General features: G+C 50.2%; 1 protein-coding gene across 1 annotated transcript in view; it reads left to right on the top strand.

The window, feature by feature from the left end:
• XKR6 (XK related 6) overlaps nt 1-17,913 on the top strand; it is a 316,873-nt gene that overhangs the window by 274,182 nt on the left and 24,778 nt on the right. The window contains exon 2 of the mRNA XM_028114213.2: nt 8,485-8,681. Coding sequence (XP_027970014.2) covers nt 8,485-8,681 — 197 coding nt within the window. The remainder of the gene's footprint in view (nt 1-8,484; nt 8,682-17,913) is intronic.

The raw sequence follows: 17,913 nt of genomic DNA, 5'->3' as shown, positions 1-17,913 counted from the left end.
TGGTCCTGAGCCAGGAGCCGTGTGCACGGAGGAGGAAGGCAGGCCTGCGGGTGTTTGGTACTTGCAGTCGGAGTCCTGCCCATGTGTCAGCAAGACCTTTTCGTGCTTCCTGCTTCAGGATGTCCCCCTCGTCTTAGGCTCTGCCTTCCCTTCCTAAGGAAGCTCTAGGGACTAAGGTCAGACCAGATGGAGGCCTGAGGCACCACCCTCTGAGGCAACCAGCCCTCCCTGGGTGGAATAGAAGAGCTCACAGAATTGGGGTCCTGAAGAAGCCAGGTGCTAGGTGAGCAGTGGCCGCTGGAGAGTGCTAAGGCCACTCCCTGAGTCAACAGGCAGATCCCTAGCCTCACCCTAGTGGCCCCCTCAGCAGCTTGTTTGTCCACCAGGGGTTGGGGGGCTCTGGGGTAGGGCTGTGGGGGCGGCTCTGCCTTAAATCTGTGTAGCCCGTACATACTGATCCCCTACCCAGGCTCAGGGCAGCCCCCGGGGGTGAGTCAGTGCCCTGTGGCCATTCCTCATCCCACCTGCGGTGCCAGGAGCAGAGTCCTGTCCTCAGAGCCAGTTGCTCGGGGCCAGGCCCAAAGGAGGAAGGCAGGAAGTCTTGTTGCTTCTCCTTTGCTTGGGCTCTTCTGCCCTCCTTCGTGTGAGTAGGCAATTTTGAGTGTTCTGTACCTATTCTGGGTACAAGTTCTTCGTAGTCTTCGTGGGATATGTGATTTGCAAATATTTCCTCCCGTTCCACAGCTTGTGTTTTCATTCTCTTAATGTCATTCACAGAGCACAAGTTTTTAATTTTGATGAAATCCAATTCGATTTTTTCCTTTTATGGATTCATGTTTTTGCTGTCCTATTTCTAAGAGCTCTTTGCGAATGCGAGATCATGAAGATTTTCTCCTGAAAGTTTTATAGTTTTAGCTCTGAATCTCTGATACGTTTTAAGTTAGTGGTTGAGTGGGAAGGACCACTTGTGCCCCCATCATTTGTTGAAAAGACTATCTTCTCTCCATTGAATTATCTTCTCACCTTTGAACAAAGATCAGTTACCCTTATATGTGTAGATCTGTTTCTGGACTCTTATCTGCTCCATTGATCTGTTTCTCTCTCCTTGCTAACAGCACACTGTCTTAATTACTGTAGCTTTATAGTAAGTTCTAAAATCAGGTAGTGTGAATTCTTTAAATTTATCTTTTTTTTTTCTCCAAAATTGTGTTGGCTGTTCGAATTCCTTTGCCAGTCCATATAAATTTTAGAATCTGCTTGTTTATATCTGCAAAAATTCCTGCTGGGACCTTTACTGAAATCGTGTTAAATCTATAAGTTAATTTGTAGAGAATTGTCATTATATATCATTACTATATTGAGTCTTTCAACCCATGAACATGGTATGTCTATCATTTAGATTTTCTTTTTTTTTTTTTTTAAAGATTTTATTTATTTGACAGAGAGAGAGATAGAAGAGCACAAGCAGAGGGAATGGCAGAGGGAGAGGGAGAAGCAGGCTCTGCACTGAGCAGGGAGCCCGATACGGGACTCGATCCTAGGACCCTGGGATCATGACCTGAGCCGAAGGCAGACGCTTAACCATCTGAGCCACCCAGGCACCCTATCATTTAGATTTTCTTTGATTTTTTTCTAATTAGTGTTTTGTAACTTCAGCATACAAACCTTGCACATTTTATTAGATTTATTTCTAAGCATTTCATTTCTTGGAGCTAATTTACGTGGTATATATTTTTAAAATTTCCATTTCCAATTGTTCATTAGTAGTCTATAGAAACATATTTAATTTTTATATGCTGACATTGTATCATAAGACTTTGCTAAACTTACTAATTAATTCTGTGAGGTTTTTTGCATATTCCTTGGGATTTTCCATCTAGATAATGATGTCATTTTCAAATAGGGACAACTTGACTTCTTTCTTTTTGCAATCTATATATACTTTATTTCTTTTTCTTGACTTATTGTACTGACTGGGACTTCTAGTAGTAAGTACTTCTAGTGGTTAAGAGTAGACATCACTACCTGTTTCTGATCTTAAGAGGAAAGAATTCAACTTTTTATCTTTGAGTATGATATTAACTGTGGGTTTGGTGGGTGTCCTTCATCTGTCAGGTTAAGGAAGTTCTCTTTTATTCCTAGTTTGTTGAGAATTTCTTCTTTTTTTAAAAATCATGATTCAATGGGGGCGCCTGGATGGCTCAGTCGTTAAGCGTCTGCCTTTGGCTCCAGTCATGATCCCAGGGTCCTGGGATCCCACCCCCCGCCACCCTGCGTCGGGCTCCCTGCTCAGCAGGGAGTCTGCTTCTTCCTCTCCCACTCCCCCTGCTTGCACTCCCTCTCTCGCTGTCTCTCTCTCTGTCAAATAAATAAATAAAATCTTTAAAAAAATAAATCATGAATCAGTGTTGAATTCTGTCATATGCTTTCTTTCTGCATCAATTAATATAATATGTGTTTTGTTTTATTAATATCATTGATTGCATGGATTGATTTTTGCATGTAGAATCAACCTTATATTCATTCCCAAGATCAACCCAACTGGCTATGGCATATCATTCTATCTATATGTTACTGGATTTGATTGGCTAATATTTTGTTGAAGACTTTTGCGTCTGCGTTTATGAGGGATATTGTCTCTGGTTTTATTTTCTTATACAGTGTTCGTATGGCTTTGATATCATAGGAATGCTGACCTCATAAAATGAATGGGAAGAAAAGTGTAGAATTGGTGCTATTTCTACTTTAAATGTTTGCTGGACTCTATTTTTCTGAAAGAGGATTCTCTAAGTTTCAGACCCCACAAAACCATTTGGGGCTTTGAGGGCAGGTTGTTCTGTATAATCAGAGGTTTCAAAATACTGTTTCCGAGAGTGTCACAGGAAGCAGCAGGTGACTGTAGGCCCAGATAGCAAATCTGTTCAGCCTCCTACCTCTTTCAGAAATCACTTATTTCCCATCCTGGCCAGTTTTAGGCAGAACTACAGCTAACTCCCAGTGGGGCAACATAGTTTGGGTAAGACCTTCTTTGATTTGCCTGAACTATGACTGGCTGTGCGACTTTAGGGGAATCACTCTACCTCTCTGAGCCTCAGATGAGCCAATGGGAAAAAGAAGATAACAAAGTATCTTCCTTCAAGGGGCTGGTATAAGGGTGAGAATGTGCTCAGAGAACTAGAAAGTTCTTCTGGAGGCAGATATAAGGAGCTATAGACAATTCCCTGGTTTACAAAGAGGAAGAGACAGACCTGAGGAGGAGAGAATAAGCAGAGTGGGCTGAAGGAAAGATGGGAAGAGAGCACCTTGGGAGGCAGCGACAGCTGCCCTCTGAGCCTTCTGGTCTCCCGGATAGTCTCACAGGCATTTGAGCCCCTGTGACCCCTGGAGGGGGCATGATTGCCTGCATTCGTTTGTTCAGCATCTCCTGGAGTCCCCCTCCGGGCCAGGCATTTCAAAGATATGGAAGCTGAGGCTCAGAGAGGTTAGGAGATGTCCCCAAGATAACACAGCCCCCCGAAGAACTGGACCAGAGCCCTGCGGTCTGCTTTTCCACTGTAGCAAGGGGAACAAGTTGGACCAAGAGGCAAATGGTCCATCCCTGGTCGGCACATGGGTAGGAGTTAATAGCACTGACCCTGAAGCCAGGCTGCTGGGCCTGAAGCCCTGCTCACCCACTTACCTAGCTGGGTAAACTGAGGACCATCCGTTAAGCACAGTGCTACAGTTTGCCATCTGAAAAATGAGGGTAATATCGCACCTACCTCAGAGGCTCTTATGAGGATTAAATGGATTCATAAGTAGGAAATGCTCAGAACAGTGCCTGGCACATGAATGCCATACAAACATCAGTTATTATTATTTATAAAGATGCTAGGCCAGACTTCAGACTCAGTGAAGCCACTCATTTAAGTTCTAAAAGGATTAAGTTGTAAAAACGCTGGAAGCTTGAGGTCCTGCAGTCTGCTCTCTGTGATCGTGAATCACGCAGGTCCAGCCTCGGGAGTGACTGGCCCAAGGCCATGTGGTCCTGCAGACCAGGTCCAGCCTTCCTGAGCCATTGCTCTATGATGACACGCTGCCTCCCTGCTTTTAGACCCATGAATTTCACGATCCGGTGTTCTTAGGAGAGAGATGGCGTGACACGGACCATAAGATGTGGAAGCAAATCCAGGAAGAGAATTGGACGTCTTATGTCCTGAACTAATGTCCAGGAGATGGTGAGCTCGCGGAACCTGCCAGGGAAGGGGGGAAGATGAGGGTTTTGGAAGAGCAGCAGCCTACCTTGTGGGGACTCAGCACATCCGGCCCTGCCCTGGGCCTCGCCTGCCACCTGCACGCCCGTGCTGCTGAGGGAAGGAAGGGTGCAGGCCTTAGGAGGCTGCCTGCTGGGGATGAGATCACCTCGCGGAGCAGCTTTCCTGCTTCGCTTAGGCTCTGGCGCCACCTTGTGGCCACACTTTGCATAGGGGGTTAGCAGAGGCAGCTGGCTGGGCAACCTCAGAGGTCACCTAGACCCACTCTGGATTTTACACGCACCCTCAGTTGCCTCCTGGGGACCCAAGGACTCAAGGATAGAGGAGGGGGGTGCAGGAGCCAGAGGGTGTGGAATTAGGTAGAAGGCACTCGATTGGGAAACCCTGAACTGGATTCTGCGATGTCACTCCCACTACAGGGTGGGAGGCCGTGTGAACTGGGGTCTCAGGAGGCATGATTTCCAAATTTGGTTTTGGACTTGATCCTGGTGCACTCTGGGCTGCCGGCATCTGTTTGCTCATCAGCAGGGCAGGAGAGGCTCTGACTTGGCCCACTCCCACCCTCGTTTCTTCCCACACCTTGCGATGCGCTCACAGAAGAAATTCAACGTTGGTTTCTCCGGCAGACATTATAGTCGAGTCACTGTGTTCTGGGCTCATGGCCTTCCATTTCCATGGCCATGCTGGGTGCAGGGGCCTGCGGCTTGGGGAAAATGGGGGTGGAGGGGGTAGATCAAGTGTTCCTTTTGCCCTGGCAGGGCAGACCTAGGTGAATCTGAGTGCTGATGTTACCTTGGCCTGAAACCTGGACGAGTAGGCTTGGCTCTGCCTCCTAATCATTCCTCTACCTTGGGCCACCTTGTGAGGCTGGGAGAAGCAGAGTCTGTGGTCTGAGTGTACCCCTGAGGCATATAAATTTGTGATCTGGTCCCTATGGGAGTCTGTGGCACATGGCATTGTGCGTTGCAGCTGCCTCACGTGGGTAGGGCTCAGTTTGGGGTCATGGAACCCACAGCTGTCCTGTGAGACCCAAGGCACCAAGGCTCCCCTGGGCACGTGACTGTTCTGGGTGCGTGTGGAGCTTCTGGACTCACAGCTCCGACCTTAGCCAGCGCACCTTTGTCCTCCACTGCTCTGCCTTCCCAGGCCACCCTCAGATCTGGCCAATTCGGCCCTTCCTTCCACCCTGGATGCTCCCCAACCCCTCCCAGACTACCTGTGACCCTATCTCCTTACAGCAAGCCCTCCCTTGCCCAAATTCATCTTTGCTATGACTTCTTCCAGTTGGTCCTCTCCCTCAGACCCCAAATTGTGACATTGCTTTCCATTCCTTTCTCTCTTTCTCTTTCCATTCCCTCCCACATCTCTCTCTCTCTTTCTTTCTGTGTGTCTTCTCTGTGTGTATGTGTTTCTCCCTGCCTGTCTCTGTATCTCTCTGCGTCTCTCTGTCTCACTCTCTCTCTGTCTCTGTATCTCTCTGCCTCACTCTCTGTCTCTCTTTCTCTCAGTGACCCTGTAGCTTTCCAACAACATCGCTGCCTTTTTCCCAGCTTCCCCCTGGTCCCTTAATTTGGGGAAGATGACTCGTGGGACACACCACAGCCAGTAAGCGACAGAACCTGGAACAGAACCAGAATTCAGTGCTCTGTTTCACTCCAGAGCCTCAGTTTCCCCGTGAATTAAATGACAATGATCAGACATGCCCCACGAGGCCTGGCAGGACTCCAGCAGAGGCCTGGCCTGGGGCACCTGCGGCCCCCACACCAGGCCCCACGCAGGGCCACCCTGCCTTCCGCCCTCGCCCCCAGCCTTGCCCACTTTACTTTCGGCAGGACTGCCGCTCCGCTCACTGCAGGGAGGGCATCAGGAGGGCAATACAGTGTCCATGCCAGCTTCCCTGGGTGGGTCTCTTCAGAGATACTGTCACGCAAAGGCTCTTAGGGATCCGTATTACTCATCTGGTGTGGGATGGAGGCTCCTCATTGCCAGGGTGTTTGTTGTAGGTCACACCAGTGGTTCAGTAGGGCTGCTCTGTGTCCCGGTGCACGGGCCAGGGGACCCTGGAGCGCTTGTTCATCGTTGGGTCCACTACATGATTAGCGCTCTGGAGGGAGGCCCGCCGTCTTGGAATTGGAGAGGAACATCTCTTTAGAGTTTTAAGCTCTTTTATAAATGCATGCTTTTGCATCTTTGCTTCTAGAGCATGAGCTTCTGTAACATAGATATAAGGTCTTAGGCGACTCCCCGCTCCTCCCATTGCTCGGGGCTGGGGGGATTTAGAGCCCCTCTCGGTGACTGTCTTGATGATGCTCTTCGTGAATTTGCTGTAAACATGGGTGTGGACTACCTTCACAGTGTCAGGACAGTGCTGTCCCACCAGGACCCCTCAGCCTTGGAAAATAGGAGTCTTCCTTCTACCTCCATTGACGTTAGGGAGACGGTGTGAAGAGTAGACAAACTCCTGTGCTCCTCAAGAGACAGAGGAAACACAAGAAAGGGTGGGGGAGAGGGTGGGAGGTGGGGTTGGAGGGGCAGGCAGGGTCCCGTGAACCATGGGAGGGGTTTGGATCTTATTCTTAGCATTATGGGAAGCTGTGGGAGGATTGAAAGAAGCGGGGATGGGGGCGGGGGGAGGGATGACATGATTGCATTTATGATTTTCAAAGAGTACCTTGGCAGCTGTGTTCTGGGACAAGAGTGGACCCTGGGAGGCCGATTAGGAGGCTTCTGCTTTGATTCAGGCAAGAGGGGTGATGGCGGGGACCAGGCTGGGGGTGGGGATGGGGACAGAGAGGAGGGACTGCCTAGCAGCCCCAAGTAGGCAGCTGACTTTGCCTGAGGACAGCAGGGACCACATAGTATATCAACCCTGCTCTCTCAACCTTGATGATTCAGGCCTAGTGTTTTAGAGGGCACAGTGATATACATTCCCAGGGGACAGTCAAGGTCACACAAGACGTACAGATTGCTTGTATTTACATTGTTTTTATGGAACTAGGGGAATAAAACACTTTACTTTAAAAATGTAAAACAAAAACAAAACAAAACAAAACCCCTCACACATGTGGTTCTGTTTTGTTGGCTGTGGCCCTTGTGTGTGGTTCATGTTCCTGATCCTAACTGGATCCTGAACCTCGCTTTCGTCTAGGTCCTGCTGGCCTTTCTGGCCTGGGCTCAGCCTCAGAGGCCACTGGCTGACTTAGATGGTACCTTTCATCCTCCCCTTGACTGTGGCTTAGAGACAGCTTCCAAAAGTTCAGGTTTGAGTGAGCCATCCATGAGGGACCCTGGATGCATGTCCACCATGCGTATTATCTCCCTGATCTGCCCCCCAGCCCTGTGATGCTGACCCTTTTCTCCATGTTAAAGAAGGGTAACAAGGACCCAGAGTTGGGGTAATTCATCCAAGATCCTACAATTAGCAAATGACAGAACCAGCCAGCATTTGAATCCAGAGCCCGTGCCCTCCACCTATACCTGCTTTCTTTGCCGCTTGTCCCCCCTGACGGAGCAGGGTCAGTACATCAGAGTGACTGTGTCCTATGCCACCCTTGGACAGAGGCTCCACTGCAGGTTCTGTGTCTCCCTCGTGGAGAGCTTGAGCTTTGGTGTCCAACAGCCGGGGGCCAGTTCCTCGTCATTCCACCGTCCAGCTGTGGAGCCTGTGCCGGGCCCCCTGGCTGTCCTACATGGGAGTTACACCTGTCTGTCACCCGGGACCCTGGCACCACGTCGCCAGCCAGCCAGTGGCACTTAGTAGGAGCTTCACAAATGCTACTTTTCTCTCCTCCTCCCCCAGAGAGGGGGCAGGGCTGTGTGGTAGAGATGAAATCCTGCTGGAATGTTCCCCCTGGGGTCCCGAATGTGAGAAAGATCACATGGCCTCAGAGCTCACCTGTGATGCTTCACTGGCAGGCTCTGGGAGATCATCTGGTCCCACTCTCTCATTTCTCATTTTTTTAGATGAGTAAACTGAGGCCAGGAAGGGGATGACTTGCCTAGCACCCCCTCGCTGGCCTGCCCATCCCATCCACCCCCAACTCCTCCGCCCCAAAACCTTAGCACCCTCTCTGGGGGCTGGGGAAAAAGCCCTGGTCCAAGCATCTGGAAAACCTCAGAGCGAAGGAGGGGACATGGGCACAGGCAGTCTTGGTTTGGGGGAATGGCGTGACCCTTCCACATTCCCTGCCCCTACCCACGCTCTCTGTGTTCTGTCTTGTTCTCTCGGCAGGTATATCCGTACCATGTACCTGGGGATTCAGAGCCAGCGGCGGAAGGAACACCAGCGACGCTTCTACTGGGCTATGATGTACGAATATGCAGACGTCAACATGTTGCGCCTCCTTGAGACCTTCCTGGAGAGCGCCCCCCAACTGGTGCTACAGCTCTGCATAATGATCCAGAAGAACAGCGCTGAGACGCTGCCCTGTGAGTGTCCCCCCCACCCACAGGAGGCTGGGAAAATGACCTTCTCTTGTGGGCTGGGACAGGGCCCCGCCCTCCAGCTGGGGACCACCTGGTGACTGCCTCCTGCACACCCAGTACCTGCACACCCCATGGGCATTGCCTGTCCCAACCCCGAGTCCTCACCATGCCCAGGCCCCCATGTGATGCCGACCCAGCCCACACCAAGAGCATGTGAGTGGTAGAGACATTCCGCATTCACCCGTGTGCAAGCCCACTGCACCTGCTCGTGACCACTATGTTCCTGTGAACAGAGCAGATCCAGGGCTCAAATGTCCCTGGGAGCAGAAGAACGCAGTGCCCTGGGTCTCCCAATCTGGGGGGAATGGCCCCTTTTCTTTGGTGCTGACCTGAGCCGAGGTGTGTGCACATCCGTGGGAGGGGGGAGACTGTCTAGGGATGGCATGTGACAGAAGACTAGACCACATTAGGCAATGCCAGCAGTTTTAGACATTTTTAAGCTGTGGTGCCCTTGCTTCAGACCCAAGTTTATGTAGCAAGCCCATTTTAAAACATGCTCAAACAGCTTTGTTCCCATTAGATGGGGGCGGAGGTCCCATCTACTGGCCCCACCCATGGGCCCCACCCCCCTCTTACTCCCTGGGGCCCCAGATGGTCTTCGAGGATCCCCAGAAGCCCCCAGAGCCCAGTCAGACAGCACTGACCTCTACAGCTGCAGAAGTCTCTAGGTGCCACCTAGTTGCCTGAGGAGCCCTTTTGAGGTTAGAATTTGTGGGTCAAGGCAGAGCGTCGCACCAGATCGCCGATGGTCAAACAGACTACAAGTGCCATGGTTGTGTCTCAGAGCCTATTTCAGGGGGGACTGGAGCCCAGCAGGGGGGAAGGTCTAAGATGAGAAGGGGCTGAAGATGGCATCATGGGGGGACACTGGGAATGTTTAGTCTGAGGAGGACTAGGGATGCATGAATGGTCCCATGGGAGGGGGACCATGGGAGGATGGTCATCCCAAAGAGATGGAGGGAGCTACAGGGAGAATGTTATCGATTCAACATGTGGCAGACATCTAAAATAGCAGGGGCCATCCGGTGATGGAATGTCTCAGCAGGTAGTGAGTTTCCTGTCACTAGGAATATTCAAGCAGAGATGCTGCTGAGGAGACTCAGCCCAGAGGTTCCTGACTCCAGAGGGCATGAGCTTGTATCATCTGGGGGAGCAAGACACCTGCTTTCCATGCCCCACCTCTCTCTGGCCAGTGGGGCCTCCCGGCCCTGTGGGTTCTCACCTCTGGACCCCACAGCTCCTCTACGTGCTCCAGTGGACCCTCAGTGCCACCATGTTTATGAACATCTGCAGAGCGCTCTCCAGTGGGCATCCCCCACCCTGCCTTACCCCACATGTCTGCCAAGGGCAGCCAACGTCTGGCCTTCATGGAATAGCTTTGACTCCTTACTTTTTCCAGACTGGCTGGCCAGCTAAAGCCTCCTGCCCACCCCCAATCCAGGACAGCCCCAGCTGGAAGTGCCCCCAAGGGAAAGGGGCCTTGGGGCAGCTCCCTCTGTCCCACAGAACACTGGCTGCAGTCCTGCCAACCCCTCACAGAAGTAAGGAGTGGGGGGGATGTGGGGAACTTTGAGGAGCAGTGCCCACTGTTAGGAGGAGGTCTCGCCCAGCCCCTGGGCATCAACAGTTGTAGCTGGGGCCCAGCCTGAGTCTGCAGCACCAGGGACCTGTCCCGGAGAAGGTCTGGAAGGAAGCTAAATAGACCACTAGCTCCAATGCGGCATCCGGACACTAAGCAAGAAGCCACACTGAGGACAGCAGGGCTGACAGTCCTGTGGGGCTTCCTCCCTGGGGAAGGTCCCCCGGCTCGTCCTCACACACACCCCTCTTTTAGAGCCAGCGGTTCACTCAGAGGTTGGGTAAGCATTTCCCCACATTTGTTTGGCAGATGAAATAGGTGTTTCTCAAAATAGGCTTCCATTGTTAAATGCTTTTGGGAACTGCTGGGCTAAACTAAAGTCAGTGGCAATCTTTGCTGTTGGACTGTGATTTCCCAAGACAACAATGGGGTCTGCAGCAGGAGCTGGATTGATGGGAAGGAAGGAAACTCGCCGTCACTGAGCACAGACTGCAGGCGGTGTGGCATTGCCCTCTTACTTAACTTCTAGATTGTCTGCTCATCCCTGGACCATTTTGTTTAGAAATAGATGCCTTCCTTCTCTTTTCCCATAAAAGGCTGTATGAGATGTAGACACATTAAAGAAAATCAGTTGAAATATTAGAAATTGGAGGAGGGGAGAGAAAGTCTGCGAACCTGGAAGGGACATGGTGACATGCAGTCTTCCAGCCATGGGAATGCTTGACGCATGGCAGCGTAGAAAGATGGAGGTGACGCCCATCCTGCTACTGAACAGCAGTTAATGAACCGTTCTGTCCTCAGTTTTCCTTTCTCTGAAATGGGGATAATATTAGTACCTACCCCAGAGGGTTGTTATGAGCATTTGGTGACATGACCAATGACCAATGTCACGGGCCACATCTGGCCGTTTGTTGTTGGTGGTGGAGTTTTTATTGTAGATACACTTTCTGAATTGGACGACAAGCTGTGCTGGTGGGATCCATGGCTAAATGGCCTGGGTTTGGTGGGCTTTGATGACACCTGTCCACTTATACTGTTAATACGAGTAGATGGTTAGGAGGTCACTGCCACTATCACTTTAATAGGCGAGTTTTCCATTGATCTTGCCCCATGCCAATCTCTCCCAACCTCTCCCATCCCCACCTTGTGTTCCCCATGTATCACTGGGCTAACGGTGCAGTGTTCAGCCTGCAAGATGGATTGTATCCAATTTCCCCATAAGACCAGACACCAGTGAAAAATATGTCTGATGTTCAGAAAGGAGAGCAAGGGCTGAGGATATGATAATAATCAACAACCATACAAATATTATGCCAGAGTCATTTAAGCATCTCAGCAGGGTCTTCCTTGTCTGATGTCTTGAAGGTTTAAACAAAGATAAAAATAAAGATATGAAGGGAGCCAATTATGCTGCCATGCCATTTAGGCTGGTGGTGAGTCTGGTAATGTCGGCTGAAAGCTTGGCCATATTATAGGCAGTGATGGGGTTTGGAGAGCAGTCGGCACGGCAGAAAAGTGAGACTGAGTGTCACTTCCATCTCCACTGCTTACTGACTTTATGGCGCGAGGCAAGTTCATTTCCTAACTGGGCTTCTGGATCTGTAAAGTGTGAATAGTAAGTACTTTGGGGGTTGTTGTGAAGGTCTAATGAGCTGCACATACACTCCTACAGCAGCTTGCTCGGCATGTGCTAGGTACTTGATACCGTCTGCCATTCAACAAAGATGCATTCATTTGGGCTCCATACTATGTGCAGAAGGGCAACAGGGGACACAACAGACGTGGTCCCTGCCCTCACGTGTCTCCCGTCTTTTTGAGCAGACAGAACAAAATCAGTGAGACCGATGACACATGTTAAGTGCTTTGAAGCAAACAAACCGGGTGCTGAGATCACAGATAAGGTGCTGAGGGGTGGAGAGAGAGCCTCCCATAGGCAGGAGTGTCAGAGAAAGCCTCTCCAGAGAGCTGACATTTAGGCTGAGTATAAACAAAGAAAAAGAGCCAATTGTGGGAAGAGCAGGAAGAGCCTTCTAGGCAGTGGGAACAGCATATGCCAAGGTCCTGAGGTAGGAAAAGCCTGGCTTGTTCCAGAAAGCGAAAGGACCCAAGGTCCTGCTGAGGTTGGGTGTGGGGGTGGGGGAGGAAAGTGATGTCAGTGGGGAGGATGGGGAGGAAGTCAGGGGTCTGATCAGGCAGGGTCTGTGGGGCCCTGCAAAGAGCTTGAGTTGATGCCAAGTGCAGTGGGAAGAGTTACATAGATAAGCTCTAGGATCAGACCTGATGTTCAGACAGGAGAGCAACGGCTGAGCTAAGAGAACCAGGGATGAAATTATGGGGTAGAGGTGTTTGGGAAATGATGCCAAGTGCACAAATTTGGGGGCCATTCTGGAGAGTGAACCAGTAAGACTTGGTAGAGTTGGTATTGGCAGTGACAGAAGGGAGAGGTGGTGGTTTCTAACTGGGTGTGTTGAGTTGGAAAAGACTCTGTGGGGGAACAGATTTGGGGGACTGGATCAAGAATCAGCAGTTCTATCACTTTTCCTTACTTCTGGGTTTTTCTGATGCTTCCACATGAACATTGGCAGGGGGCGGGGGATGGGCCACTTACACCCACGTAGACCTTGAATCTGCCTTTTTTAGTTAAGCCCACGCGGAGGAGTTATCCTATACGTAGGGCTCTGATGACCACTCTCCCCCAGCATCCTGCATTTATCAGGCACCTGCTGTGGGCCAGGCACTGTGTTGGGAACACACTTGTGAAGACATCTGCCCTTCAGGAGTTTATGTCTGGTGCAGCACATTTTAAATTCTGTGATAGTTGTATGTACAGAGGAGGGATATATAACTGCTTCTAGGGGCATGACAGAGGAGGTAGCATTTGATCTGGGTTTTGATGGAGGAATAGGAGCTTGCCTGAAAGAGAAGTTTGGGTGGCTCTTGTGGACAGGGGAACTATAAGAGCCAAGAGATAGAGACCTGGGAGAGTGAAGAACAGACAGGGAGTGAGTGGTCGTGGGCGCCGAGAGCAGAAGGTGTATTGCGGTGAGTGTGGGGGGCAGCGGTGGTGATGAGGATGATGCTCCCAGTGCTAGTTAAGACTTTTGGGGAAGCTCAACTGTGTGCCAGAGATTAGTTTAAGAGCTTTACCTGGATTAACCCATTAAGGTCCCATGGCAGCCCTATGAGTAGATACTTTTTATTGTTCCCATTTTATAGATGATGAAACTGAGGACCAGAGACTTTAGGCTTGTAAGTGATACAGCTGGATCCTTGCCTACGTAGTTGGGCTCCAATGCCTGTATCATTAGCCTGGATGGCTGTGTCTGAGTCTTGAAGAGACAGACTTAGGTGGGCTCTGCAGGAAGAGGTTACTGATGCAGGGAGGGAGCAGAGGTTGATATGCACTGTGGACCCATCAACTCCAGCGTGTGTGTGTGTGTGTGTGTGTGTGTGTGTGTGTGTGTGTGTGTGTGTATGTTTATGTATCTTAGATGCAATTATGCTGACAAGGTCAGAAGATGATGCTTCTGCTTCTTGCCCCTGAAATCTCTGCCCAGGGTTTGGCTTTTTGAAAATGTCCTTAGTCTTCCAGAGCATCTTGTGCATGCCACCTCTGCTAAGCACGTAGGGAGAAGCCTTGCTGTCTTACTGTGGAGCTAAGCTTGGCTGACCAAGGGGTGAGGGAATGGGCCGGAGGCCCGGGACCCTCCCAGCTCCCCTAAACGCCTATTAGTGTTAAAGACACACAGCCTTTAACTGGCCTGTCCTTGGGTCAGTTTCTATTCTAACCCTGGAGACCAAGAGAGCTTGGCCAGACACAAGTGGGTGGCTTACCCAGTTAGTGAGAGATTTGGTATTAAAACCCGGTGCTCCCCATTTCTGTATGGTGCAAGTTCCTTCTGTCTTCGAAGGTCCCTCTAGGAATCCCTCAGAGAGATCCCTAGGCATCCCCAGATACCCTCTGAGCCAGGTGTGTCCCCCTCAACCCTCTAATTCAGATAGAGGGCAAGCCTGGAAGCCCCCGGATGGGACCAGAAGCTCCAAACAACCACAAGAGCTTGGGGCTGGAACTTAAAGGTAGAGCCATCTCTGAGCACAGAACCAGCCCTGCTCAGGGAGCACCCACAGTGGATGTACTTCTCCCGAGGGCAAGCGCTTCTCTTAGAGAGTATCAAAAGCATATCTGACTTGTTCTCACAGGTGACACTCCACCATGCAAAACTTTACAGGTGCCCCAGAACCCCTGGGAGTGGCGGTCAGGCAGATGTTGGCTAAGAGTCCGCACAAAGATACCTCTGGTGTCAAAACACTTGAATCTCACGACTTCAGTGTCCAAAGGGATTTAGGGCAATGGGATCTTTTGAACTGAAGAGGTTGACTAGGCCATCTAACCCACTCTCCTTGTTTAACATATGGGAAGCGGAGGCACAGAGAGGTAAGTAAGTTGCCCAAAGTCACACACCAAGGAAGGCTCTCAGAAGAGGCTCCTCTTCCTGCCGCGCTGGGCCTGCAGTTGAGATGGTAGCATGGCATCTACAGGATGGAGTTCAAATACCAAGCCTCACTCAGGTAGTTCTTCCTACCCCCAACCTAGCCATCAATAACCACCATTTCCAGCACCAAAAAACCAGCATCTTTACTAAGATGAGGAAGCATGAGACAATATTAAACCCTGCCTTCAGACACTGATGTTCTTTTAAACAAACGCCGAGTTCTAAGATCTAATTAGGGCCTTTGCTTTCTGTCTCTTTGGTGTCAACCTCCCTAATAGTCTTCTCTTTTAACTCTACTTGCTGGCTTTTCTTACATCAAAGACCCTCCAGCGACTTGTACTTTAGCTTCACATTTTACTTCTTTTTCTAGCCAGAGCCCTGACAGCATCCAAGCGAGTCACAAAGGCACGTGTTCATTCACATATCTGCTCCTTTTGAGCTAAACTGTCCATGCCTTTGTCTTCAGCTGCCAGCCCCCAAAGCCCTCCTCCCTTCCCTAGTGAGGACGAAATGCATCCTGGAGGAAACTTCTCTGGCATCAGTCTCCCTGGTCAGCTTGCCTTTCCGTGTGAGGGGCCAAGCTCTCAGGAGAAGGGAAGGCCCAGGGGGCTGCTCCTTAGCTGTTAGATGCCTGAAAGAGCCCCCCCATCCCCACCCCCCACCCCCGCTCCTCCTCTCACAATGGAAAACTTCCATGTCCCTCTTCTTAGGAGATTTCTTTTTTCTCATGTAAAAAAAAATGCATTCTGGTCTCTTTCCGGTCCTGCTCCTATGGACATTAGCTGTCACTCTCAATGTCTGGGACACAAAAGTTAATTCCTTGATCATTTTAGGATTCTGGTTAGAAGATGAAGCTGCCACACAGAAATGGTAATCTGGTCGTATGGCTCGAAGGTGATGGGTCTGTGCTCTGCACCAGAGCTATGAATTTCCCACTCAGTTTTCTCATTACCAAAAAGTAAAATTTGCCATTAAAACAACCGATGCAGGGGGCACCTGGATGATGCAGTTGATTGAGCATCCAACTCTTGGTTTTGGCTCAGGTCATGATCTCATGGTCATGGGATCAAGCCCCATGTGAGTCTGCTTCAGATTCTTCCTCCCTCTCCCTCCGCCCCTCCCTGCTTGTGTTCGTGCTCTGTCTCTCATTCTCAAATAAATAAATAAATAAATAGATAGATAGATAGATAGACAGATAGATAGATAAAATAAACAAACACAATTGATCTATTGTGTCAAACCACATCAGAAAATGAATCACCTCGTCCAGAGTCACAGGAAGCCTCTGTGCCCCCCAGCCCTTACAGTGGATGGAGCCCTTCTCCCTCGCTCACTCCCGTGCTCAGCTGGAGTCGCCCATCTCGAGAGCTGCTCCATGGTTTCAGACCAAGTCGGTACGGAGGTCTTCCAGCCTTTGAGGTCAGTTTCCAGGCTGCTTATCACTTGTCTGTGGCTTAGCTGGGAGCAGGTAAAGAAAGGAAAAGATGTGCAATCCTCTGTTCCCTCCCTTCTCCTGGCTGTCCTGTATCTTCTTCACCCTTAACTGAAAGGAAGAGATGTGCACAGTCATGACAGCCTTCTCCAGCAGGAACACAAACTTGGCTTCTCCCGTTGCCCCCGTGGTGGTGGGAGTAGTGGGTGCTTTCCCCCTCTCTCCAGCTCTGTTTCGTGTGCTCCTTCTGAGGAGACTCCCTCCTTCTCTCCTATGCGACACCTACTTGGCATCTCCACACAGGGTTCCCTGACCAGCCACCTCCAAGGTACAGTCTTGCTTCAGCTACCAATGGCTCCTTGTTCGACAGCATTTTTTAAAACCGTATAGTTTTAGGGGCACCTGGGTGGCTCAGTTGTTGGGAGTCTGCCTTCGGCTCAGGTCATGATCCCAGGGTCCTGGGATGGAGCTCCCTGCTCAGCGGGAAGCCTGCTTCTCCCTCTCCCACTCCCTCTGCTTGTGTTCCCTCTCTTGCTGTGTCTCTCTCTGTCAAATAAATAAATAAAATCTTTAAAAAAAAGTATACTTTTAAACAGAATTTGCAAGAGTTTTCAGCAGAGACCTGCACTCTTCCAGTGCACGTTCCAGCTTGAATCTGCATACAGTTCCGAGGCGGTGGCTGAGATGGCCCCTAACGACTGGCAAGAGAAAAGGAGAGGCAGAGTTCTTTTCTCTTTTTTCAATCGTAGTAGGAACACTACATGTGAAATCCAGCCTCTTAACAAACTCAAATCTTTAAGTGCAAAAGAAAATGTAGTATGTACATACAAAGGAGACTTCTTAAAGCACCAGGACAAATATGAGAAAGGCAAACTAAATCGATTTCGTTATAGTTATCACCAATGGAACAGCAATTGGCCACCTGGAAATGCTTGTGCATGAAATGCCCAAACACGGAGGTCCATCCAGGCAAGGCTTCCTCGCACAGGCTGTCCAGTACCTCCTTGCAGGGGAAGGCTCTGAGGGATGCAAATTCAGAAGCCTGAGCAGTAACTGTAATTGGGCCCCTTAGTCACTTATTCAGTAACTATTTATTAGGCACCTGCAATGTGCCAAGCATGGTTCTAGGAGCTAGGGGCAGATATAGCCATAAACAAAACACAAAATTCCTGCCCTCATGGAGCTTACATTTCTTGCAGGGAGAGGCAAACAAGGAACAAAACAAATATCTTGTTTTCTATATTAGTAAATGAGAGGCACCCAGGAGAGCGATGAATCTGGGAAGAGAGACTGGAGGGGAGCAGAACTGTGGGCAGTTTTCAGTAAGGTGGCTGGGAAGGTGACCTCTGAGCAAAGCTGTGAGGATGGGAGGGAGCCAGCCCCACAGATTTTGGAAGCAAGAGTGCCAGGAAGAGAGGACAGCCGAGGGCAAGGCCTTTGGCGCTGAGAGAGTGCCTCCCGTGTCTGAGGGGTGGCAGGGAGGCTGAGATGGGTCTCTCTCTGCTGCTTCGGGCTGCTTCGGGAGCTTAGCCTGGCCTAGGGGTCCGGCTCTCGCAGAGCTGCTGCTTTGTTTTGTTTTGTTTTGTTTTTTTATTTAAATAGCTTTATTGAGATACAATTTACATACCATTCAATTCATCCCACCTGAAGTGTGCAAGTCACTGGCTTTAG

This window comes from Eumetopias jubatus, unplaced genomic scaffold (genome assembly GCF_037043125.1).
Source record: "Eumetopias jubatus isolate StellerSeaLion01/CBP00866 unplaced genomic scaffold, mEumJub1_p1.0 scaffold_2, whole genome shotgun sequence".
NCBI classification, from domain to species: domain Eukaryota; kingdom Metazoa; phylum Chordata; class Mammalia; order Carnivora; family Otariidae; genus Eumetopias; species Eumetopias jubatus.
Note: the sequence above shows the minus strand (reverse complement) of the source record. Positions and strands in the feature narration are given on the sequence as shown.